Raw genomic sequence first — 25,849 nt, 5'->3', positions numbered from 1 at the left:
GGTGGGATGCACTTGACCTAATGAAAGGCATGGTTCACTCAGAGTTACAAAAAAAGGTTTATATTTTACTTACTTAGATATGAGAAATAGGATATCCTAAATAAAACATCAGAATGCAATTTCAGTGGCCAAATTTGAATCCTTCACAAACATACTACTCTGGTTCTTTAAAAAGTCCTCTAGAAAAAAAAAAGTCCTCTAGAACTTTCTCTTCAGTTTCCAAAAATAAGACTAATTTTTACTAACTAACCAATGAACATATAACAGCTATTACCTTTTTTTTTCAGCTATTACCTTTCAAAAAAGGGAGAGGCTATCATTCCCTCTCCATTTTTTCTACCACATATGCCATCCCTAGTAACCTGTCCTTCTACTCACATGAAAATCTCATTCTCTCAATATCCTGGCCTACTCTGTTTCATGATCATCCTTTACTGTAATCAATTACAAAGGCCCTCAATCATACCAATCTAGAGAAGAGGCCATGACCACAGAAAACATAGCAGCTTAGATAATAGATTTACACTATTCTCTGACACTGCCTATGCTCTCAAATTTATACCATACTAGATCTTAAAATTCGCATTCTAGTTTTTCCAGGTTACATGGGTATGAAGAAGCCCCATCTAAGTAGGCCCTTTGACCTTACTAATCCCTTCTGAGACTGTTATGGTGACAAATGAAATGCATGTAATGAAAGTGTAACATCAATGCATTCCAGACTTCAGGTTGTAAGTCTTCAATAACAATGCAACTCAAGAAACCTCAAGTAATAAAGAAAAATTTACAGGGGCTTCTGGCTGGCTCAGTCAGGAAAGACATGTGACGATCTCAGAGTCATGAGTTTGAATTCCATATTGGGTGTTGACATTACTAAAAACTAAAATTTTTAAAAATAAAACATTTTTTAAAAATTTATAAGCTAAAGAGAATTAGGTCTTTCCACAGATAGCCTTATTCCATTGATATACATCATCTCATGAGTTTTAAATAATTTTAATTTTCTCTGGAATTATCCAAGATTGGCTAATCCTCAAAACAGACCTACTTCCCCCCAGTATGAATTTTATTTAGTCCATTGAGAGAATTGGCTAAATAAATTCTCACCTTCATTACACTTGTAATGTTTCTATCTAGTAGGAATTCTTTGGTGTTTCCAGAGTAAAGACCTTGACACATTTGTACAGTTTTCATCTCATATAATTTCTTTCATGACCACAGAGTAGTACTTTTTAATCACTGGAAATTTGTACCTCTTATCCCATTCGCCTATTTTACCCACCCACCCATCCCCTACCCCCACTAAAAGCTGTACATTTTTTATAAAGCTGATCACTCATTACATTTGTAAGGCTTCTACCTACTATAAACTGTTTTGTTCACAAGGTATAAACTTTGGATAAGCCTTGCCATACATTACATTTGTCTGCTTTCTTTTGGAGATTTACATTCTGATATCAAGTGAGGTATAAGCCCTGGCTATAAGCTTTGCCACATACATTAGTTTCATATGGTTCCTCTCCATGATGGAATCTCTGATGTTGAATAACTTGCTTAATCATTTTATTTGTAAGGTTTCTTTCTACTAGTTCTTTGATGATCCCCAAAGCTTGAGCTTTGAATAAAACCACTGCCACACATATTAGGTTTATAATGTTTTTCATTATGGATTTTCTGATGCCTTGTAAGTTTTGCAAATTGGGTAAAAGCTTTGCCACACTCATTACATTTATAAGGTTTCTCTCCAGTATGGATTTTCTTATGCTGAGTAAGATGTGAACGCTCAGTAAAGGCTTTGCCACATTCATTACATTTATAAGGTTTCTCTCCAGTATGAGTTCTCTCATGACCCCACAGGTGAGAACGCTTAATAAAAGCCTTATCACATATATTACATTTATAAGGTTTTTCTCCTGTATGAATTCTCTGATGTTCCATGAGGCTTGAACTTTGTATAAAAGCCTTGTCACACACATCACATTTGTGTGGTTTCTCTCCAGTGTGTATTTTCTGATGCCTAGTAAGGTTTGCAAACTGGGTAAAAGCTTTGCCACACTCATTACATTTATAAGGTTTCTCTCCGGTATGGATTTTTCTATGTTGGGTAAGATTTGAACGCTCAGCAAAAGCTTTGCCACACTCAGTACATTTGTAAGGTTTCTCTCCAGTATGAGTTCTCTCATGACCCCATAGGTGTGATCGTCTAATAAAAGCCTTATCACATTTATTACATTTATAAGGTTTTTCTCCGGTATGAATTCTCTGATGTTCTATTAGGCTAGAGCTTTGGATAAAAGCCTTGCCACATATATCACATTTGTGTGGTTTCTCTCCAGGATGTGTATTCTGATGTCTAATGAGGTGTGAGCACTGCTTAAAAGCTTTGCCACACTCATTACATTTGTACGGTTTCTCTCCAGTATGGATTTTCTTATGTTGAGTAAGGCTTGAACGTTCAGCAAAGGCTTTGCTGCATTCGTTACATTTGTAAGGTTTCTCACCAGTATGAATTCTCTCATGACTCCAAAGATGTGAACGTTGGATAAAAGCCTTACCACATTCATTACATTTGTAAGGTTTCTCTCCAGTATGCATTCTCTGATGATTTGCAAGGTTTGAATTTTGACTACAGACCTTGCCACATATGTTACATTTATATGGTTTCTCTCCTGTATGGACTCTGTGATGTCTCGTGAGGTTTGAACACTGGTTAAAGGCTTTACCACACTCGTTACATTTGTAAGGTTTCTCTCCAGTATGGATTTTCTTATGTTGGGTAAGATGTGAACGCTCTGTAAAGGCTTTGCCACACTCATTACATTTGTAAGGTCTCTGTCCTGAATGAATTCTCTCATGACTCATGAGGTTTGAGCTTTTGCTAAAAGCCTTCCCACAGTTATTACATTTGTAAGACTTTCCTCTACTGTATGCTCTCCTGTATTGTGCAGGTAACAAGGGATATTTTAATATCTTCCTATATTTATTCCAAATGTTTCTGATAGTAGGAGGAATCCTGTGAAGTGGTGAAACAGAGGAACCATTGTTGACAGACTTCTCCACTTGATTACATTTATAGATTTTTCCCTCAGTATGAAATCTCTGCAGTTCAGCCAGGTGTCCCTGCAAACTTAATCCAATTCTATTTTCCAAACAGTTTATGTCCTGGTTTCCAGCATCACCTACGCTGTTTTCCAGTTTTAACAAATTCCTTATAAATGGCTCGGCATGCATAAAACATTGGTATGTATTATTTCTTATAGAAATAGTCTGTTTTTGTGGAAAAGTAACTGAGGATTTAAGTTCTTCATCTTTTCTATGAGTGAGATTTTTGTTATGGGTCAAAGGCACTTCTTTGTAATTTCTTGCATCATATCCCCACTGACTTTCAAACTCATGCACATTTTCCCAGACTTCCTTGAGATCAAAATTCTTGATGTCATCACTTTTGTTTCTCTCCAATATCACTAAGTGGTATAATTCTCCTTTATTAATGTCCTCTATTGGTGATAATTCCTTGGTTGCAAATCCAGCAGAAAGGCTTCCTAACAAATAGAAGGTAAATAAATATTTTATACTGAATTATGTAATTACACCAAAAATAATACTTATAATGAACATAGGAAGTTTCTCAAGCAGTCTCCAAACACTATTGTAATATAGTGTTTCTAAGTTTTTTTAATAAATTTTCCATATTAATATTTTCTCTGATCTTCAGATATGTTTATTTTAAACACACATTATATACTATACATATTTTTTTGCCATATAACTGGATAATCAGATGATACTTCATGATTAGGGAGCTGATCTATATACTATTATATAACTGTACATGAAATCATAATTGAGATCTCGGCCTTCCCTAATTCTTAGTTTTTATAAAAATGTGTGTTTACCTGAACCTGATATCTCATAATTCAGTGGTTCTCAACGTTTCATTTCTCCTAGTGTGTGTTCCTTATGGAATGTAAATTCTTTCTTTAGTTCTCAAGGAAGGATTCTTTAGAAATCCAGAGACTTTTATTTATTTTTATTTTTTTTAAATTTATTTATTTATGATAGTCACCGAGAGAGAGAGAGAGAGAGAGAGAGAGAGAGAGAGAGAGGCAGAGACACAGGCAGAGGGAGAAGCAGGCTCCATGCACCGGGAGCCCGACGTGGGATTCGATCCCGGGTCTCCAGGATCGCGCCCTGGGCCAAAGGCAGGCGCCAAACCGATGCGCCACCCAGGGATCCCTCCAGAGACTTTTATTTTGTGTAACTATGGTTACTTAACCTACTAGATTTATCAATTGTTTAATTGTAATATACAGATACCTTAAAATATCTTTGTCATATGCCCACACATTATTAAACACCAGATCAAGCTGCTGTCCTGAGCAAACTAAACTGTGTATAAACAGGGGTCTTTCCTTATATTGGTAATGCAGTGTGGGGAAGGGCAGGTCCTATGGAAACTGAGGTGCTTTGGTGCTCAAAATTAATATACCAGGAAATACCAGTATAGTTTGTTTAGATCAATGAAAAATCTGAGCAAAGGTCAGGACTTGGATTCAGAAAAGAGTGAAGCACAAGGAATAACAGGAAATGTGGGAGTAGTACTTGTGCTTGCAATATATATGGTAATATGATTGTTTTAACAGTTAAAAGCCTGACCTTGAAAAAAGAGAGGAGCTGATTTGGCAACAGGCATAATACGGACTCATTCTGTAAAAACTTATATTATGGGTGTGATGTGAAAGTGGAAGACATTCAACAGAGAGATAATATGGTAAAGGAAAATTGTAGGCTTGCAGTTATTTTAGTATTTGCTCTAAAAATTACCAAACTGTGGGGTGCCTGGGTAGCTCAGTTGGTTAAGTGTCCAACTCTTGATTTTGGTTCAGGTCATGATCTCAGGGTCATGGAACTGAGTCATGAGTTGGGCTCTGCACTTAGCACGGAGTCTGCTTGGGATTCTCTCTCTCCCTTTACCCCTCTCCCCACCTCTCTACCCCCACTCACACACTCTAAAAAAATCAAACTGAATATCCCACAATTCCATTTCTAGGTATACAGGCTAGACAGATATGTATTATACACACACACACACACAAACACATGCATATGTTCCAGACATATGAGAATGTTCTAAACATATAAGAATGTTCTAAACAGGACCTCCAAAAAGCAAAAACCTGAAAATGGCCATCCAGAAGAGAATGGATAAATTCACATATAAACACATGTAGATATGATAAAACCCTCTGAAAAGTAGCAATGGAAGATGACCATGGGTAATGGGTAACAATCTCCTGGCTGGGGGCACAAAAGTTATATGGTAGGAAAAAGTTAGCAAGAAGCTTTTGCCAAGGTTTAAATTCCTTGGGGATATTATTATATTTTGCTTTTTTAAAAAAGTGTATTAGGGATCCCTGGGTGGCACAGTGGTTTAGTGCCTGCCTTTGGCCCAGGGCGCAATCCTGGAGACCCGGGATCGAATCCCACGTCGGGCTCCCGGTGCATGGAGCCTGCTTCTCCCTCTGCCTGTGTCTCTGCCTCTCTCTCTCTCTCTCTCTCTCTCTCTCTCTCTCTCTGTGTGACTATCATAAATAAATAAAAATTAAAAAAATTTAAAAAATAAATTAAAAACTGTATTAAATTATATATATTTTTAAAATAGAAACCTCAATTTAGAGTAAGACATTTTTAATCCAAATGTCCTTGCTTGTTACAGAAAAATAACGGTGTCTTTTTCTGGAATTTTAAATCATATCTTCTTTTACCATTACAATCCCAGACATAATAAGAGACATCAGATGAGAAGTGCTCTTACTAGATATGTGCGTGTGTGTGTGTGTGTGTAGTTATATAACCTGACTTCAAAAACATCATCAGGAAATAGTGCCCCTAAGGAGCATTACTAAATGTCTAGAACATAGAATATTTCTATGGAAGGACAGTGTTAATAGCAATATTTAAACATAGAAACAATTTTTGGCAGTTTCACAGTGATCCATGGCAGAGGTCTACATGCACAGATGGCACAGATGTGGTTAGCAACATAGGTAGCCAATAATGGAAAAACAAGTCAGCAATGGGATATATATCAACAAGGACCAGGTGACTCTTGTATGGAATTCAGCTGAAAATGAGGACAGGCACAAAGGAGGTTTCATGGGTTAACTGAAATGTATCTTATACAGAAACCTATGGCAAGTCAATTGAATGGTATTTCTGTGACTAAGGCAGTAACTTAAAAAAAAGTATGTCCTCAAGATATCACAGATTCTCAGTTTTAAAAAATGCCATATTTAACTGAGGAAAATTTGTGTTAAAACAAGGGATCCCTGGGTGGCACCGCGGTTTGGAGCCTGCCTTTGGCCCAGGGTGCGATCCTGGAGACCCGGGATCGAATCCCACATCAGGCTCCCGGTGCATGGAGCCTGCTTCTCCCTCTGCCTCTCTCTCTCTCTGTGTGTGTGTGTGACTATCATAAATAAATAAAAATTAAAAAAAAATTTAAAAAAAATAAATAAAAAAAAAATAAAACAATGAGATACCATTACACACTTATGAGAATGTCCAAATTCAGAACACTGAAACACCAAATACCACTGAGGATGTAGAGCAGTAAGAACTCTCACTCATTGCTGGTGAGAATGCAGAATGGTACACCACTTTGGAAGACAGTTTGCAGTTTCTTACAGAATTAAATATACTCTTAAGTATGATCTAGCAAAAAAAAAAAAGTATGATCTAGCAACCAAACTCCTTGGTATTTACACAAGTTGAAAATTTATGTCCACATAAAAACCTGGACACGAAATAGAAGAAAAATCCTAAAATCTATATGGAACCACAAAAGACCATGCCATGCACGGCCAAAGCATCTTGAGAAAGAACAAAGTTAGAGCCATCACATTCTCTAATTTCAAACTCCTTCATTACAAAGCTGTGGTAATTAAAACAGTATGGTATTAGCATAAAAGTAGACACACAGATCAACAGAACAGAACCCAGAAATAAACCCACACACAGTCAATTAATTTACGACAAAGGGGACATGAATATACAATGGGGAAAGAACAATCTCTTCAACAGTATTGGGAAAACTGGACAGCCACATAGAAAAGAATGGAACTGAACCACTACCTGACACCATATACAAAAGTTAACTCAAAGTACATTAAAGACTTGAACCAAATACCTAAAACCATAAAACTCCTAAAAGAAAAGATAGGAGGTAATAAACTTGACACAAGTAATAAACTTGACACAGGTCACTTTTGACATCAAAAGTAAAATCAACAAAAGCAAAAATAAGTAGGATTTATACCAAACTAAAAAATTTCTGCACAGCAAAGGAAACCAAGAAAATGAAAAAGGCAACCTACTGAATGGGAGAAAGTATTAGCAAATAAAGCTCTACTTTATTAGATTATTACTAGGAAAAGGATCAACTAAGACATTATCATCTTCCCAGAGGGTTAATGGAAGGCAGCTTCTTTGTCAAATGAAGTGACTCTGTGTCCCCTAGACCAAGGTTGTCAGTGGTGACACATTTCTGTCTTGGTTGAAACAGGTAATAAGATCTTACATATTGAAATTTACTTTTGTAAACAGGAAGAGATAAATGTTGAAATAGGAAGAACATGGCCAGTAAAGAGCAGCAGTGATGAGGGTGGGGAGCAGAGAGCCCAAGGGCAACAGTGTGGGTGTTGTGCCCCACATGACTATTTGTGTAAGTATAGTTCTCAGAGGCTGCAGATTGGAATTGATCTGAGTTGAAACAAAAACACTCCATTTGGAAAGTTAAGATCGAGAAATTTTTATCATTTAACCTCAAGTCCTCCCAGTCATGAAAATCCATTTTTATTATAGACACCATAGGAACCTAGTTTACAAACAAAATCAGTAAAGATTATCTCCTGCAGCCTTTAAAATTCAGCCAAGAAAGTCAAAAGAGAACCCCCAGAATGAGAGAAAATATTTGCCAATCATCTATCTGATAAGGGATTTGTATCTAGAATATATAAAGAACTCTTTAAACTTAACAACAAAAACCCAATTTTAAAATGGACAAAAAATCTGAATAGACTTTTCAAAAAAATAGAAAAATGGCCAATAAGCACACAAAAAGATGTCTAACATCATTAGTCATTAGGGAAATGTAAATCAAAACCAGAATAAGATACAACTCCACATTCCAAAGATGGCTATAATCAAGGAAACAGATTACAAGTATTGATAAGGATGTGGAGAAATTGGAATGCTCATACATTCCTAGCAATGGTACTTTGAAAAATAGACTGCTGATTCCTCAAAAGATTAAAGAGAATTAGCATATGACCCAGCAGTTCCACTGCTAGCTAGATGCTAAAGAAAATGAAAATTGTATGTCCACCCAAAAACTTGTACAAAAATGTTTATAGCAGCATTATTCGTATAGCCAAAAGGCAGAAACAACCCAAATGTCCATCAGTGTATGAATGGATAAACAAAATGTGGTATTCATACATGGAATATTATGTAGCAATAAAAAGGAATGAAGTGCTACAAACCCCTAAAAAACACAAACCCTGCATATGAATATTTATAGTTCTATCTCTAATTGCCAAAACTTGAAAGCCAGCAAGGTCTTTCAGTAGATAAATGGTCTATTCCATTCAGACAATGGAAATATGATTTAGTACTAAAAAGAAATGAGCTGTCAAGCCAGGAAAAGACATGGAGGAAACTTAAATGTATGACAATCTGAAAAGGCTGTATATACTGTTTGATTCCAAATGTATGACATCCTGGGAAGGGCAAAACTACGGAGACAGTAAAGAGATCCATGTTTGCAGGGGCTAGGAGAGAGGGTGAGAGGACTATTTTATTGCTGGCTCAGAGATGATGATCATACCATGTCTGATCAACCCTGTCACTGCCCTAGGGAAGCACTGTAACTACACAATAATTAGGTCAAACAGGCACTTATCACTCAGGATCTCCTGATACCTTCTATCTTAGTATCATGGGACACGCTGGCCACTCTACACAGTGGCTTCAAGAAGCACTTCTTTATGCAGCAGGATGAGACTGTAACATACTAATCAATGTTTTTCTTCAAGAATTTTGTTACCCAGTAAACTTCCTCCTTGGGAGAGCCCACTGTGAAGCTGCCACCTAAGGGTGGGTTATTACAACAGGAAAAGAGGATGAAACTTTAGACCCTTGGGATTCTATTTCAAAACCAAGTTTCAGAAAGAGAATCTTAGAGGAGACTAAGAAACCAGCAGACCAGGGTCTTTTATGTTCCAGGACTAAGTAAAGAGCAGACGAGGGAGAAAAATACAAGATATGGGAAGAAAACAGGAGGGTCAAATTTGTGGGGTTTTTTTGAAAGGGGCCACGTGCTCTACCTAGACTGTAAAGTGAATGCCTGAACGGGGGGATATACCCCCATCTGGCAGTGGGGGTCAGAGAGGATCCCAGTATCTAGTCTTTATATTACTGTTGGGCCACAATCTCAGAAAGTCCCACCCTATTTTTTATACACGAATGGCAAAATGAGAACTGAAGAAATGCCTGAGGGACCTGAACAGGCAGAGAGGGCTTGGCACAGCTACATGAAGCTTCATGGATACCATGGAAGGGCAGCCATTGTGTTTGTCTCCTGCGAAGTTCTCCCAAGGATATAAAATGGAAACAGAAACTGAATGTAGTCAGCACTACAGAGGCCTCAGCGCTAATGTGTATGGTGTGAGAACCGAGAGAGATCAATGGGAAAGACTCCTTAGAGACAGTCATATCAGTCCCTCTCAAACCATGACACCAGTATGGTCAGGTAAGAGTGTTGTGGGTCATCACAATGGGAATCTAAACTTATACATTTGATTTACACATCTGAATAACAGATTAAGGGGGGAGGGGATTTCCTTTGAGAGCTCACAAGAAATAAACTTATTTTTCCACAGATCTTTTCCAAAAAATATTTAATATGGAACAGTTTACTCTGCCTATCTGAGCTCTTATGTTCCCATCTCAATACATTCCTACCTGTCTGCATTTCCCCCTATTTTCACTTCACTTTGCACAGTCCAGGGCATTTCCCCTTGTTCCAAAATGGAGATGATATTTAGCTCTCAAGAGACTTCAAATTATAAAGAAAAAAAAGAACATGATAGAAGAACATGATACAAGAGCTTTGCTCTTCCAGAATACATTCCTAGTTCTCTGTTCCGTGAGGAAGAGAGAACGTTCATTACATGAGGTGTAGAAAAAGAATTTCAAAACTGAGTCAATTGACTGCCTCCTTCTGAATGCTTACAGGTTATTTTATGAATACAAATATCTAGTTCTTTTCCAAGAACTAATGAATCAAAGGCACAAGGGTAAGACCACAGAATCAGACTTTTAAAATTTTCACTCTAAGGTTTTCTGACTTCTGATGTTCTGCAACCACCTAAGGAAGCATGAATGCAAACTTTCTGAAGATAAGGGAAGTTAGAGTCTACTTGCCACATTATAAAGCTTTTCCATTCTCAATCAAAACAGCTTCAATCACTCCCTTAAGAACAGGGATTTGAAACTCATACAATCAAGTCAGGGGCTCTCAAGAGAAAATGCAAAGACATATAAAAGTAATTACCAACTTCTGGAGTGAAATTATCCTCACCCAGGGAGACCAGGTTCCTGTAGTTCTCCAACATCACATCCCTGTATAAGGCCTGCTGAGCAGGGTCCAGGCACTCCCACTCCTCCTCAGAGAATTCTATGGCCACATCCCTGAATGTCAACTGTCTCTGAAATGAAAACACATTTCACCAAGAGGACAGGGAGAGTTCTGATTTTGACACAAAATAAAAGCAGCAGAAATGTGTAAAGGCTGACTTGGCTGGAGTGAGTGTTCTGACTGATCTATGTAAAATAATTCTGAGCAAGTTCTCTAATTTTCTTCAACTTAAGTGAAACACATAAAATTAGACATTTTAAAGTCCCATTCGGTGGCATTTAGTACACTCATAGTGTTGTTACAAACATCACCTCAGTCTAGATCAAAAATATTTTTATCCTCTCCGGTGGAAATTCTTTACCCATTAAGCAGGTGCTCCCTATTCACCCTTTCTTCTCCACTCCCTGGCAACCACTAATGCTTTGTCTCTATGGATTTACCTATTTTGGATTTTTCACGTAAAAGGAATGGTATAAATGTGACTTTTTGCATCTGGCTCCTTTCACTTAGAATAATGTGATCATCATCATAATCCATGATGAATGTATGTAGCATCAGCACGTCTTTTTTATGCTGAATAGTATTTCCCTGTAGGACTAGACTCATCTATTGATGGGCATTCAGTTGTTATCACCTTTGCCTAATGTTATTAATATTGCTATGAACTTTCAAGTACAAGTAAGTTTGGATATCTGTCTTCAGTTCTTTTGGTTATATACTTAGGAGCGGAATTACTGGGTCACAGTGCTTAGTTTTTCAAGAATCTGCCAGTTTTCCATAGCAGCTACAATATTTTAACAGAATGTGTCATGATTCTAATTTCTCCCCACGTTTACCAACATTTTTTTGTTTTACTATACTCATCCTAGTGGGTGTGAAATGGTATCTCACTGCGGTTTTGATTTTGCATTTTACTAATGACTAAATTCACTGAACATCTTCATGTGCCTGTTTCATTTATCTTCTAAGAAGAAATGTCTATTAAAATCCTTTGACCTTTTCAATTGGGTTCTTTTTTTTAAGATTTTATTTATTTATTTGGCAGAGAAGTGTGCACAAGCAGGGGGAAGTACAGGGAGGGGGAAAAGTAGGCTTGATCCCAGGACCTTAAGATCATGATCTGAGCCAAAGGTAGACAGACGCTTAACTGACTGAGCCACCCAGGTGCCCCTAGATGTTCTTCATATATTCTAGGCCCTTACTAGATATGTAATTTGCAAATTATTCCTCCCATTTGATAGATTATGTCTCACTTATGTGATAATGTCCTTCAGTGCACAAACATTATTAATTTTGATGGTGACCAGTTTATCTATTTTGTCTCTTCTGTTTTTGATATCCTATACAAAATTCACTGCCAGCCCCAAGGTCATGCAGATTTACCCATTTTCATTTAAGAGTTTTAGAGTTTTAGCTCTTGCATTTAGTCTTTAATTCTGAATCATTTATATGGTACAAGGTAGTTTGAATTTTATTCTCTCTCACATGGCTATCTAGCTGTGCCAGCACCATTTAATAAATTATTCTTTTTCCGCTGACTGGTTTTGGCACCTTTGTAAAAAAGGAATGGATTAGATGTATGGGTTTATTTGTGGATGCTCAGTTCTGTCACTTTGATCTACACTTCTAGCTTCTGCTGGAATTATAGTTTTGATTACTCAAGCAAGGTTTGATGTTGGAATTCTAGGTCCTCCAACTTTGTTCTTTCTCATGTTTATTTTGGTTATTTGGGATCCTTACCAATTTAATGAGTGCAAAAAAAGATTATTGGGATTTTGCTAGGGATTACATTACTCTTTTTATCATTTTATGGGATACTGCCATCTCTTCCAATCCACAAACACAGGCGATCTTGACATCTATTTAGGTTTTCATTTTTCTCAGCAACTTTGTAGTTTTCAGTGTGTATAAATCTTCCATTTCCTTAGTTATTCCCACTTACTTTCAATTTGTTGACTGCTAGTATAAAAAAATACAACTAAGTTTTGAATGTTGATATTGTATTCTGTAGCTTCAATGAATTTATTATCTAATAGTTCTTTTGAGGAATTCTTATTTCTAAATATATGATCATGTATTCTGTGAATAGACCTAGTTTGATTCCTTTTCCAATTTTGACACATTTATTGTTCCTCTCTCTTTTCTCTGGTTAGAATTCCAGTACAGTGTTAAACTGTGGTGACAAAATGGTACACCCTTGTTTTGTTCTTTCTATTAGGATATAAGTTTTCAGTCTTTCACCAATGAGTATGATATTAGCTGTGGAATTTTAAGAATACCCTTTTTTCAGGCTGAGGAAGTTCCCTTATATTCCTTTTTTTTTTTAGTGCCCTGTTTTTGTTGAAGTGTTCTGTACATGTCTGCCCTAAGTCTAGTTGGTTTATACTGTTGCTCAGTCCTTTATTTCCTTATTGGTATTATGTTCAGTTATTCTATCCATTAAAAGGGGAGTACTGAGGTCTTCAACTATTATACTGTAACTATTTCCTCAACTTCTGCTTCAAAAAACTGGGGACTTTGCTATTATGTACATATTGTTCATAGTCCTTTTATCATCTTGACGCATTGACCACTTTTTCAAAATATGTCCTTCAACAGCTTTGGTAACAATTTTACAACTTAGTCTATTTGACTGGATATTTGTGTAACTTCCCAGCTAGGTTTCATTACTATTTACATGAAGTATCTTTTTCCATCCTTTCACTTTGTGAAAGCTTTGTTGAGAAGCAAGGCTTTTGTAGATATAGAGAAATCATTTTTAAAAATTCTTTTGTCTTTTAATAAAGAGTTTAATCAACTTACATTTCAAGTTACTACTGATAAGAATTACTTCTGACATTTAGCTATTTGCTTTTTTTTTTTTTAAGATTTTATTTATTTATTCATGAGAGACACAGAAAGAGAGGCAGAGACACAGGCAGAGGGAGAAGCAGGCTCCATGCAGGGAGCCCGACGTGGGACTCAATCCCAGGTCTCCAGGATCACGCCCTGGGCTGAAGGCAGAGTTAAACCGCTGAGCCACCGGAGCTGCCCGCTATTTGCTTTCTGTATGTCTAATATTTTATATCATGATTCCTCCCCTCTTTGTGTGTCTGTGTATACATACCATTTTGATTCTCTTTGTATTTATTTTTTGTATATTTGTTATTTTCTGAGAGGTTACCCTGAGGATTACAGTTTACATTATTAAACTAATATGTGAATTTCAGTTGATATTAACTTAGCTTTAATAGCATACAACTGCTCCTATACAGTCTCCCTTTATGTTCTTATTGTCAAAAACTACTTCTTTATAACAGATGTGAAAAAATGTTTAATACACTCAAAAGCAGATTTTTATGATTGTTTTATACATTTGTCTTTTAGGTCATGCAGAAAAAAATTAATTACAAAACAAAAATATAATAATACTGGCTTATGTATTTACCTATGTAGCCACCTTTACTAGTGTTCTTTATTTGTTACCATGGCTCTGAGGTACCACTAGTTTCTATTCATTTCAGTATGCAGAACTCCATTTCATAGGTCATGTAAGGCTAAGGCTGTTAGTGTGAACTTCCTCAGCTTTCTTTTTTTTCTTAAAGATTTATTTATTCATAAGAGACACAGAGAGAGGCAGTCTCCTCGCAGGGAGCCCAATGTGGGACTTGATCCCAGGACCAGGATCACATCCTGAGCCAAAGGCAGACGTTCAACTGCTGAGCCACCTAGGCGTCCCCCTCACCTTTTGTTTATCTAGGAGTCTCTTAATTTCACTATCAATTTTGAAGCATAGTTTGCCTGATTAGAGTTCCTGGTAGATTTTTTAAAAAGATCTCATGAGATTGCCCCCTGCCTCCAGTTTCTGGTAAGAGTGCTGTTAAAGAGAATCCTTGTAGATGAAAAGTTGTTTCTGTCTTGCTACTTTCCACATTCTCTTTTTGTCTCAAAGTTGATTATGTGCTTGCCAGGGATCTCTATGCATTTATCATAGTTGAAGTTCATGGAGTTTCTTGGATGTGTAAGTTAATGTTCTGGTGAACCTGGGGAGGTTTTCAGCTCTTATTTCTTCAAATATTCTTTCTGCCCTTTCTTGTTCTTTCCTGCTAGGACTCCTATAATGTGTATATCCGTATTTTTTAAAGTTTTATTTATTTATTTTAGGCGGGTATGCACATGTGGGGAGAGGGTTAGGAAGAGGGGGAGAGGAAGAGGGAGGGAGAGGGAGAGAGAGAGAAAGAGAATGAATATCATGAAGCCGACTTCCCACTGAGTATGGTACCCAATGCAGGGCTCAATCCCAGGACCACAAGATCATGACCTGAGTGGCAGTTAAGAGTCAGACTCTCAACAGACTAAGCTACCCCAATCCAGGTGCCCCTGTATCAGTATTCTTGATATTGTCTATAGTGTCCCAGAGGTTTCTTAATCTGTTCATTTTTCTTTTTTCTCTTTTCTTCTTTTTCCCCTTTCTTCTGCTCATGCTGGATAATTTCAATTAACCTATGTTTAAGTTCACCAATTCTTTATTCTTCTTGTCAATCTGCTACTGAGCCCTCTAATGAATTTTCAATTTTGGTTATTATACTTTTTAGCTCCAGAATTTCTATTCCATTCCTTTACCATAATTTATCTCTTTATTGATGTTTTCTATTTATTTAAACATTATTCTCCTGCTTCTTAGTTCTTTTCAGTGGCTTCCTTTAGCTGAGTATGTTTAAGACTGGTGATTTAAAACCTTTACTTAGGGATCCCTGGGTGGCGCCGCGGTTTGGCGCCTGCCTTTGGCCCAGGGCGCGATCCTGGAGACCCGGGATCGAATCCCACGTCGGGCTCCCGGTACATGGAGCCTGCTTCTCCCTCTGCCTGTGTCTCTGCCTCTCTCTCTCTCCCTCTGTGACTATCATAAATAAATAAAAAATTAAAAAAAAAAAAATTAAAAAAAAAAAATAAAAAATAAAACCTTTACTTATTAAGCAAAATGTCTGTGCCTCCTCAGGAACACCATCATTAACCTGTTAATCATGCTTAAAATGTACAATCTGGAGATATCCTTAGATATCTGTAGTGAAGTCAGTCTGCTCAGAAGTGGTCACTATGGCATTCTTTGTAACACTAAGAAATTGTAAAGGACTCATGTATCTTCATTTAGAGAATGCTCCAATGAGGATCTAAAAAAGCAGTTATTTCTATATTTACTAATATGAAAACAACTCTAAGCATGGTATGTAAATATTTAAATTTGCAGATTAAAATACAATTAAACATTTACTGAAGAATATTCTCTAAAATAACATTACAATATATAAATGCATTTTTGTAAGACTTGCACTGAAGAGAACATTGGTTCCTGATAAAGACAATCAGTGATGGTAGAAGATGTGACAGGGAAAGAGATAGTTTACTACTTAGTTTCTAAACTGTATCACTATGTGGAATCGAACCACAAAAAATATACACCATAAAGGTTTAATACAGAAAACAAAACACAACACCAAAAACCCCAAAAATTTAACAATTAGTAATATCAAAACTTAGCTCCAGCCTCTCTGATGACAAAGTTCTGGTCCTATATCTTGGCTAAATTATAAACATTTTTATCTAAAAGATCTACTGTGCAAGAGTTTGTAAATGAACATTATGGTCTTTATATGAGATGGGTGTGCTATGAATCATTTAAAGAACACTTACCATTAGACAAATAGGTTGATTCTATATTTTAAAATGAATTGTTAATAAAACAAAACACCCTCCCTATTCCTTATTCCTACTTTGAACTTCCCATTATATTTCAAAGTATTAATATCCTGGAGTCAGAAATATACTGATTTCCTTGTTTAATGTCAAAAGACATTTATAAAATTAGACACAGCAAATATCCCCCATCATTCTTTTCCAGAGTTTCTCAGGTATTTGTGCACATTAATTCATCACTTACACATGTAATCTCTTTAATCTTGATTTACATGAACTGAAAAGGCATCCAGGAGTTTCTGAAGAATTCTTAATGCCCAACCTCCCTGACACCACAAAGCCTATATCCTATCTCCAGTCAATGCCTGCACAGAAGATCCTTCACAAGATGACCACCTAAAAGGAGTCTCTTCTCAAGTTCTATGTTCTAGGTAATAGTGAGATGGAATCTGCATAGAGATGAGATTGGGAGAAGGCCCTGGCTGTGAGTAAACATTTTAGGCAGGATACTTCGGAGACAGGAAAGATTAGCAAGTCCAAAATGTAACATTTTAAGAAGGAGAACAATCAACTAAAATCTGACTTTTACCTGGGAAAAAGCCATTCCTCCCTTTTTCTCTCTTCTTCCAGGCTTCTTTCTCAGGTAAGATTATTCTGTGTAACAAAAAGTATGTTAACGGTCAGAATCAACATAACCCCTTCCTCTGCCACAATATACATACTGGGAGAACCTTAATATGGGAGAAAGACAGTCCTTTGCTGCTTACTGCAACAGGAGGGATGCAGGAACAGTAACTCCTATATGGAAGGCAATAAGTGCATTTTTCAGCCATTTCTTCAGAAAGCTCTCCTCTCCTGCTGAAACCCATATATTCTACTGCAACTGCATCATCCTTTGTCCACTCAGCCAGAGGAACTGCATCATTCAAGTTCCTGGCTTCTCCCTGGGCAGCCAGCATCCAATGAATGGTTGATTGGAAATACAGAAGCCTGTCCATTCCATCAATTTGGACAAACTCTTAAGGCTACCCCCACTCCGGAGCTACCTGGAAGCGATAGCAAGAGTTTAGATTTTTGTCCTAATGGTTATGGTAACCTATAAGCAGATTTAATATCGAGATGACAAAATCAAATTTAAGATTTAGTTACAATACAGAGAGAGAATAGGAGCTGAGAGGAGCATGCCTTGGTCTCTTAAGACTATGCTCCTGCCTCTTTTTTAGTGGTGTTCATTATCACATTTTAAACTCTGTAACAGGGCACACTCTCCCAGAAACCTCCAAAGACAAACACATCCCCAATTTTGAAAATCATTTCAGCGATCTTATTAGCTCAAATTCAGAATTTCTGGTCTATCATCTTCATGTCACAGTTGTCTGCACTATGTCTCAGAGGGAGTATTTTTACCAAGTTACCCTTAAGAGGTCTGAATTGAGTGAGCAGAAATGGGTAGAAGTAAATTCTGAAATGGTAGCCTAGAAAGGTTTAAGGAGAAAGAACTTGTCCTAATTCCACATTACCTTTCATGTTCTCTTTCATGGGTTTAATCAAAACCAAGCACTTAATTCTTCTTTTCCAGAAAAAAATACAATAAAAATAAATGAAATGGACAATGGTTACTAGTCCTGAAAAACATGAAAAAGGGTCACCTGTGGAGATGAAATCTGAACAATCTCTGCATCATAAACAGATGGGCTCTGCTGGAATAAAGTTCCACATCAATCCAGCCCACCTTTCCAACATCTGCATACAAAATGCAAGGGGAACTTGAGGGAAACATCTACTTAGTTGGAGACTTCTGTTCAGAGTTCAGTCATTAATCAGACCACTTAAGGGAAGAAGGGAACTGCTGAATATTAAACTAACTGGCTAAAGTAGATTTTGAGTGTTAAAAGATTATCAACATCCCTACCAGATGCATAATGAACTACTAAAAAGTTATTTACCAGACATCAAACAATAATAAATAGAAAGCATTTAAAACTCGTAATATGAACAAAAAATTAAGGCGGCAAATAATTTGGAAATTAAAGATATCCAGTGGATTCTGAGATCAAAATTGAAACAAGTGTGAGGATACATCAAATTGAGAAAAGAATGAGCCACAGGATAAAGGAGAGAGAAACAGTACTCTTAATAATGGTCATTTTGAGGGATCCCTGGGTGGCTCAGCGGTTTAGTGTTAGCCTTTGGCCCAGGGCGCGATCCTGGAGTCCCAGGATCGAGTCCAGCGTCAGGTTCCCGGCATGGAGCCTGCTTCTCCCTCTGCCTGTGTCCTCTGCCTCTCTCTGCCTCTCTCTCTCTCTCTCTCTCTCTATCATGAATGAATGAATGAATAAATAAATAAATAAATAAATAAACCTTTAAAAAAAAAAAGGTCATTTTGAAAAAAACCATGTGGTGACATAAAGTCTTCCCCCATTTCTTGAAACGAAGAGGATGACCTGGATCTGACTGAGCTAGGCCTCTGCCCTCTAGAGGAATAGGGCTTGCAAATGGACTCATCCTCTGATGCAATCATTAGAACATGCAGATGCCTCAAACACTTGGTTTCACATTCTCATTCTCTTCTGCATAATTGAGACAATTCAATAAATTTTAATTACAGAGGCACAAATCAGCACTTCACAACTCTATAGTCTACATCCAGTCAATTCAATACTCACCTGGGTTTGGGTCCTGGGCTTTCTCCGAGACCACTATGTGTTTTGTTCTGTGTCTCTTTGTTCTTGTTTCTCTTCTCTCCTTTTGTCCATCTGTGTTTCCCTCTCTGTTTCCGCATCCTTCTGTTTCCCTCCCTACCTACTCCGCCTCCAACAGCCTGACCCCACTCTGCGGCAACCACTTTCGATCCCTGCGGTTCTTCCTCCCCAGACTTTCCGATAGCCCCCTAACTCCGCCGGTTCCTGCCTCTTCCCCGCCATCTGCGTTGCCCCTCTGCCCTCCCTGGAGCGGGGCGCAGGGCCTGCATCCACCTCCCGAGCGACCACCATACCGACGCAGTTGGGGGTGGGGACGGGGCGGGGGGCAGAATCGGGGATCGGAGCAACGTTCTGAGCAGGAAAGCGACCAGAAGGGCGATCGGTGTCTACAAGGACCGACGGCAGCAAGGCTGGGCCCGGTACCTGCCTCAGAGCGATTTCAACTGGAAACAAACGCAGACTCCCGGGTCCCGCACCGAACGACAGGACTCGGAAACGTCCTACGGCGACGCCGTGACAGGCGAAAGGGGCGCCCTCCCAGCGACAGGAACGAGTGGGTTCAAGGATTTTACCTTACCAGGCGACCCCGAAACTGGGTAGGGAGGAGGGGCCTTATGAACGCGCCCGCGGCACGAACCAGAAAAATGGAGACTCACTCACCCGAGCGCCCGTAGCTCCGCGCGATCCGCTTCCGGGTCTGCAGGAAGGCGGGCGTGCGCGTGCGCGTGCGCTTGCGCCGCCGGGCGGGAGCCGGGCCGCTCTGCGCTTGCGCGTGTGGCGTCCGGCGGTTAACTTTTCTGTACTTCTTTCTCTCCCTCTTTCGCTCCCTCCCGGGGGGATTCAGGTGCTGCTGCGGAATTCCTTTGAGTACCGATTGGTGTCCCTTGGAGCCAGGCTGGGTACATTAGGAAGTGCGAGCTGGTTTTATTGGAACCTGCGGTATTTGAGAAACTGAGCACGAGGCGACCGATATGACAGAGACAGCTCCTAATTTATTTTTTTTTAAGATTTTATTTATTTATTCATGAGAAACACACACAGAGAGAGGCAGAGACAAAGGCAGAGGGAGAAGCAGGCTCCATGCTGGGAGCCCTATGTGGGACTCCAGGATCACGCCCTGGGCCGGAGGCAAGCGCTTAACCGCTGAGCAACCCAGATGCTCCTTAATTGAGCAAAAGCCCAGTGGTCCATGGGGGTTGATGGAAGCTAGAATGCGGAATGCAGAGCTGCTCTGTGGGGAATGTGCAGTTTTGTATTAATTACTAAATATGGTTGCAATTTCAATTTCCTAAAAAAATCTTCATTCTCAGTTACTTTGGAAGAGTATTTTTAACTTGAAGATTAGGTATTTTAACTGATCTTTTCGTTTTCTGTTTCTGCATGCTTTGTGTCAAGTGCAGATAACGAGATTTGCGAAAGGTGCACTCTTTTACAGATAAATTTAACTTTTCCTGGTACTGATGAAATATTAGTTTGGAAGTACTTCCAGAGACATGTGATAAGGATGTGTGTTCTTTATGTGACCAATACAAGGAAATAGTAAAACTTTTTTCACATTCCAGTAGCATCCTATATACACTTACTACTTATTAATATGAAATATGCAAGTCATGAGCTCGAGTCCCACATTGGGTATAGAGATTACTTAAAAATAAAATAGCCTATGTACAAAAAAGGTTGTTGTTTTTGTATAACAATATTATATCCTATTAGCTTACTGAATTATTGTTTGTAATAGATTTTCTACCAGTTTCTTCGTGTTTCCAGACTTACACTTGTATCATCTGCAAAATAGTTTTACATCTTTGTTTCTAATTATTATGCCATTTTAAATTGCCCCAGCTAAACCTCCAGCACAATGATAAATGAGTAGAACAGGGTGATCATGTGCTTTTTTAGTGTGGTTTCTGGCCTTAGTGGAATATGTCTACTGCTTCCCTACCAGCAAGATGAAGATTTCATTTTGTCAAGTTGGGAAAGATCCATCAATTCCTAATTTCAAGTGTGTGCGTATGTGTGTGTGTGTGGGGGGGGGGGTTAAAGATTTTATTTATTCATGAGAGACACAGAAAGAGAAGTATGCTTCCTGATGGGAGCCCTATGCAAGACTCAATCCCAGGACCCCAGGATCATGACCTGAGCCAAAGGCAGATGCTCAACCACTGAGCCACCCAGGTGCCCCTAATTTCTAGTGTTTTAACATCCATACATGTTTAATTCTCCCAAATAATGTTTTTGTAACTACAAGTAAGATTTCTTGATTTCTCTTAATAAATATGATGAACAATATTAATGAATTTTCTAATAGCAAATCATTCTTGAATTCTAGACATAAATTTCACTTGTTTATCATGTTATTCTTTTTGTTTTTTTAATAATAAATTTATTTTTATTGGTGTTCAATTTGCCAACATACATTTTTTTCATTATGAAAAAATCTTTATTTTAAGAAAAAAATTTAGTTAACAAAAAAATTTAACAAGTTTCACTTAGCAAAATACACCCAAAAGGAAATCACAGTACAAAGAAAGTTTTAAGTCAAGGCCTCACCAATTCCTACAGTATTAGTAATGTGTCTCAATTTCCAAAACTAACTTATTTTTTAAAAGCTTAAACTTAACCCAGTGCTCACCCCATCAAGTGCCCCCCTCAGTGCCCGTCACCCATTCACCCCCACCCCCCGCCATCCTCCCCTTCCACCACCCCTAGTTCATTTCCCAGAGTTAGGAGTCTTTATGTTCTGTCTCCCCTTCTGATATTTCCTACCCATTTCTTCTCCCTTCCCTTCTAATCCCTTTCACTATTATTTATATTCCCCAAATGAATGAGACCATATAATGTTTGTCCTTCTCCGATCGACTTACTTCACTCAGCATAATACCCTCCAGTTCCATCCACGTCGAAGCAAATGGTGGGTATTTGTCATTTCTAATGGCTGAGGAATATTCCATTGTATACATAAACCACATCTTCTTTATCCATTCATCTTTCAATGGACACCGAGGCTCCTTCCACAGTTTGCCTATTGTGGACATCACTGCTATAAACATCAGGGTGCAGGCGTCCTGGCGTTTCATTGCATCTGTATCTTTGGGGTAAATCCCCAGCAGTGCAATTGCTGGGTCGTAGGGCAGGTCTATTTTTAACTCTTTGAGGAACCTCCACCCAGTTTTCCAGAGTGGCTGCAGCAGTTCACATTCCCGCCAACAGTGCAAGAGGGTTCCCTTTTCTCCGCATCCTCTCCAACATTTGTTGTTTCCTGCCTTGTTAATTTTCCCCATTCTCACTGGTGTGAGGTGGTATTTCATTGTGGTTTTGATTTGTATTTCCCTGATGGCAAGTGACGTGGAGCATTTCCTCATGTGCTTGTTGGCCATGTCTATGTCTTCCTCTGTGAGATTTCTGTTCATGTCTTTTGCCCATTTCATGATTGGATTGCTTGTTTCTTTGGTGTTGAGTTTAATAAGTTCTTTATAGATCTTGGAAACTAGCCCTTTATCTGATACGTCATTTGCAAATATCTTCTTCTCCCATTCTGTAGGTTGTCTTTTAGTTCCTGGGGAATTCCTCACTCTTATATCATTACACGTCCCTTTGCTTCAGCAGATGCAAGCCAAGATCCACAGATTTGATTCTTAGGCACCTGACTGTAGCCAATTCCTTGGTCATTCTCTCCAGAGGAGTCCCAGAAACCATGGCAGCTTTAGGGTTGAAATATTTCAACAATTATTATGGATGCTCCATTTTTTTGTATGTTCACAGAGTAGCCAGAGGTATGTCCATTTACTCCACCTGCCTCTTGAATGTCTTACAGGCTATCATGATCCACCCTGGGAACTCCAGGTGGGCAGAGCTTAAAGTGAAAGTTCCAAAGTACATTGGTCCCTCCAGTATCCTCTGCTGGGTGCTCCACATGGTGGTAAATATGTTCTTTCCTATTTATATGACTGGTAAATGGAGAAACAAAAATATTACAAAGAAAAGAGCTTTGGGATATTGTTCTGCTTCACAGTATCGTGCCAAGATCACAGACTTAGTGTATGTCATAGTTACATCTTTCCATGACATTTTATGCTTGGGACTCATGACCTTGGCCAGCAGCTCCATGGTCTTCCTCCTTCACAGGCACAGGCAGAGGGTCCAACACATTGATAGGAACACGCTCCCCCTGAGACCCTCCCCTGAGTCCAGAGCCACCCAGAGCATCCTTGTTTTGGTGAGCCCCTTTGTATCATTTTATTCTCTCTCCTCCATCATTTATGTTTACTTGGCTCTCTCTGATGAGTACAGTTGGTGGCTGATAACCACTGCTGTACTAATCACTGCAGGTTTTCCAACTGTTAGTCCTTTTTTTCTCATGAACCATGACCCCAGCACATCCAGGCTCTACTGTGTCTGCTTTGGAAGAAATACATAATTCCCTCATCTCATCAGAGAAATATGAATTATCCTCCACCTGTTCAGTCATGGATGCATTCAGACCTCAAAGCATGTTAAGAACAGAGAGAGGGGTGAGTGAAACAGAATGACAGGGGCCTAGTATAAAATAGTAAATAACAATAGCACAGAACATGGACCCTTTGTAACTAACATATGTGTACTTATATAGTTGCATTTGTATTAATGGTTAAAGTAGAGAAGCTAAGATTCCATAGAACAGTCCTGAAATAATGTGAAAATACTGGAAATATCTTTGAATGTGTAACTTTCAAATTGAGATATTAAATTTTCCTAAGATGTACCTGAGCTTGGAATTGTAAAGACAGTTGGATAAGAAGGAGTAGCATGTGGGTAACTCTGTCCAGAAACTGGGAGTGGGAGCAGGGGTCCTGATTTGTGATGCAAATGGCCTGGGGTGAAGCTGGAAGTTAAAATCAGGTTTTACTTATTCCTGGCTTTGAAGGCTGTGTTGCGAATATTGTGCTTTACATCCTAAGAGAAATTGGGGACATTTGAAATATGATAACGCTTACGGAGAAAGATGAGCATATTAAAATATTTTCAAGTCACCATTTGAAGAGTAAACTGCAGAGAATGAAGAGGAACATAGGAAGATGTGTCAGCTGAATTTTACAAAGGGTGCAGGTGGGAGGCAGCCAGTAAACAGACTGAGCGTGTAGGAAGAGATTGAACGGACTTTGGGGATGTCTAGAAAGTAGATTGTTCTATGATAAATCTTGATGGCGGTTGACGATATTGGCAAAAAGGACTTCAAAATGGATTTCTGCTTTTCCGACTTGAAGATACCAGCGGTTACGGAGGAGCATTTTGTCAAACTTGGCACAGTAGATGAGTAGCCATTTGAAGCTGAAGATATGAATATATTTTGGTTTAACAAGGAGTATTAGCACTTTTGAAATTGCCACCAGAGCAAAATGGACACACTTGAAAGGAAAAATAAAAGGATATTAACTCAAACATATTTTAGGGGTGTCTGACTCAGGGGGTAGAGCATGTGACTCTTAACCTCAGGATCATGAGTTCAAGCCCCGCATTGGGTACAGAGATTAATTAAAAATAAAATATTTTTAAAAGATTTTATGTATTTATTCATGAGAGACACACACACAGAGAGAGACAGAGAGAGAGAGAGAGAGAGTGAGGCAGAGACACAGGCAGAGGGAGAAGCAGGCCCCATGCAGGGAACCCAATGCGGGACCCGATCCCAGGTCTCCAAGATTTGTACCCTGGGCCAAAGATGGTACTAAACCACTGAGCCATCCAGGCTGCCCCAAAATAAAATATTTTTTAAAAAGAAATATTGTAACGTAAGCCTCTTATTAAATCATAAACATTTGCAATTTTTAAAGTAAACATTTTGTTTTAGAATAACTTTAGATTTGTAGAAAATTTGTAAAGGTAACATGGAGAGTTCCAGAATGTCTCTCCCATAGTACCCCAAATGTTACCATCTTAACTTTACCATAGTTGATTTGTCAAAACTAAGGAACCAACATTAGTATGTTACTATTACCTAAACTCCAGACGTTATTTACATTTCAACTGTTTTAACATGGTCATTTTTCTCTGTCAGGATCCAGTCCAGGACATTACATTATATGTAGTCATCCTGTGTCCCCCTGTCTTTTCTGCTCTGTGACATTTTCTCAGACTTTCCTTGTTTATCATGACAGGTGTGAAGAGTACTGGTCCCATACATTTTAGAATGCCTCTGAAGTTGAATTTGTCTGAAGTGTTTCTCATGGATAGACTTGGTTTATGGGTTTTGGAGAAAAATATCACATCTCATCACAGCATCCCACCTGAGAGGTTCACGAAGTTAACATGGGTTATCTTGGATGATGTTAATCTTTATCTGTTAGTTAAACAGTGTTTAGGCTTCTCCACTGAAAAATGACTCTGCATGCCTTGCTGTACTCTATTCTTTGGGATACTGTAAGCACAACCCACAGTCAAGTGTAGTGGAAGAAGGGGGGGTGCTTGGAGGTAGGTGTGGGATGTTGAATTAAGCATCACTTCCTGGAGAGCTAAGTAACCCCATATATTATTTGCCATTCTGTGTGGAAGCTGGGTCATTTCACCCTCATTTATTTGTTTCTTCAACTGATTTAGACTTATACTTTGTGCTATAATTCACTGCTATGTAATTTATTTTGTTGCTTGAATTGTTCTCGTTTTATGGGGTGACTGGGTGACAGGCACTGAGGGGGGCACTTGACAGGATGAGCACTGGGTATTATGCTAGATGTTGGCAAATTGAACTCCAATAAAAAATATATACAAAAAAAATAAAGTTGATGGTCGCTTAAAAAAA

At 38.5% G+C, this 25,849-nt stretch overlaps 2 protein-coding genes across 2 annotated transcripts; one reads left to right on the top strand and one right to left on the bottom strand.

Annotated features, from left to right (window-relative positions):
- Positions 1–1,303: 1,303 nt before the first annotated feature.
- LOC129500190 (zinc finger protein 677-like) lies at positions 1,304–19,724 on the bottom strand. The gene is made up of 3 exons (XM_055310356.1): positions 19,039–19,724; positions 16,962–17,026; positions 1,304–3,542 (listed from the first exon to the last, which is right to left on the bottom strand). Exons 1-3 carry the CDS (start codon positions 19,152–19,154, stop codon positions 1,564–1,566), a joined length of 2,160 nt encoding a protein of 719 aa, XP_055166331.1. The 5' UTR covers positions 19,155–19,724; the 3' UTR covers positions 1,304–1,563.
- Positions 19,725–20,292: 568 nt separating this feature from the next.
- LOC129500087 (vomeronasal type-1 receptor 2-like) lies at positions 20,293–23,491 on the top strand. The gene is made up of 2 exons (XM_055310217.1): positions 20,293–20,316; positions 22,628–23,491. The coding sequence occupies exons 1-2, from the start codon at positions 20,293–20,295 to the stop codon at positions 23,489–23,491; spliced, it is 888 nt and encodes a 295-aa protein (XP_055166192.1).
- Positions 23,492–25,849: the final 2,358 nt, after the last annotated feature.

This window comes from Nyctereutes procyonoides, unplaced genomic scaffold (assembly GCF_905146905.1).
Source record: "Nyctereutes procyonoides isolate TBG_1078 unplaced genomic scaffold, NYPRO_anot_genome, whole genome shotgun sequence".
Lineage (NCBI taxonomy): Eukaryota > Metazoa > Chordata > Mammalia > Carnivora > Canidae > Nyctereutes > Nyctereutes procyonoides.
The sequence above is the reverse complement of the archived record's forward strand: the minus strand, read 5'-3'. Positions and strand labels throughout refer to the sequence as shown.

Bases quoted from the DNA above. Each gene is read 5' to 3' on its own strand.
- LOC129500190 (XM_055310356.1), bottom strand. From the start codon at position 19,154: ATGCGGAAACAGAGAGGGAAACACAGATGGACAAAAGGAGAGAAGAGA. The intron at 17,027-19,038 runs GTGAGTATTGAA...TTTGTTACACAG, and splicing joins AGCCCAGGACCCAAACCCAG to AATAATCTTACCTGAGAAAG. The intron at 3,543-16,961 runs GTAAAAGTCAGA...TCTATTTGTTAG, and splicing joins GAGGAATGGCTTTTTCCCAG to GAAGCCTTTCTGCTGGATTT.
- LOC129500087 (XM_055310217.1), top strand. From the start codon at position 20,293: ATGCAGAGCTGCTCTGTGGGGAAT. The intron at 20,317-22,627 runs GTGCAGTTTTGT...GTTGTCTTTTAG, and splicing joins AGAGCTGCTCTGTGGGGAAT to TTCCTGGGGAATTCCTCACT.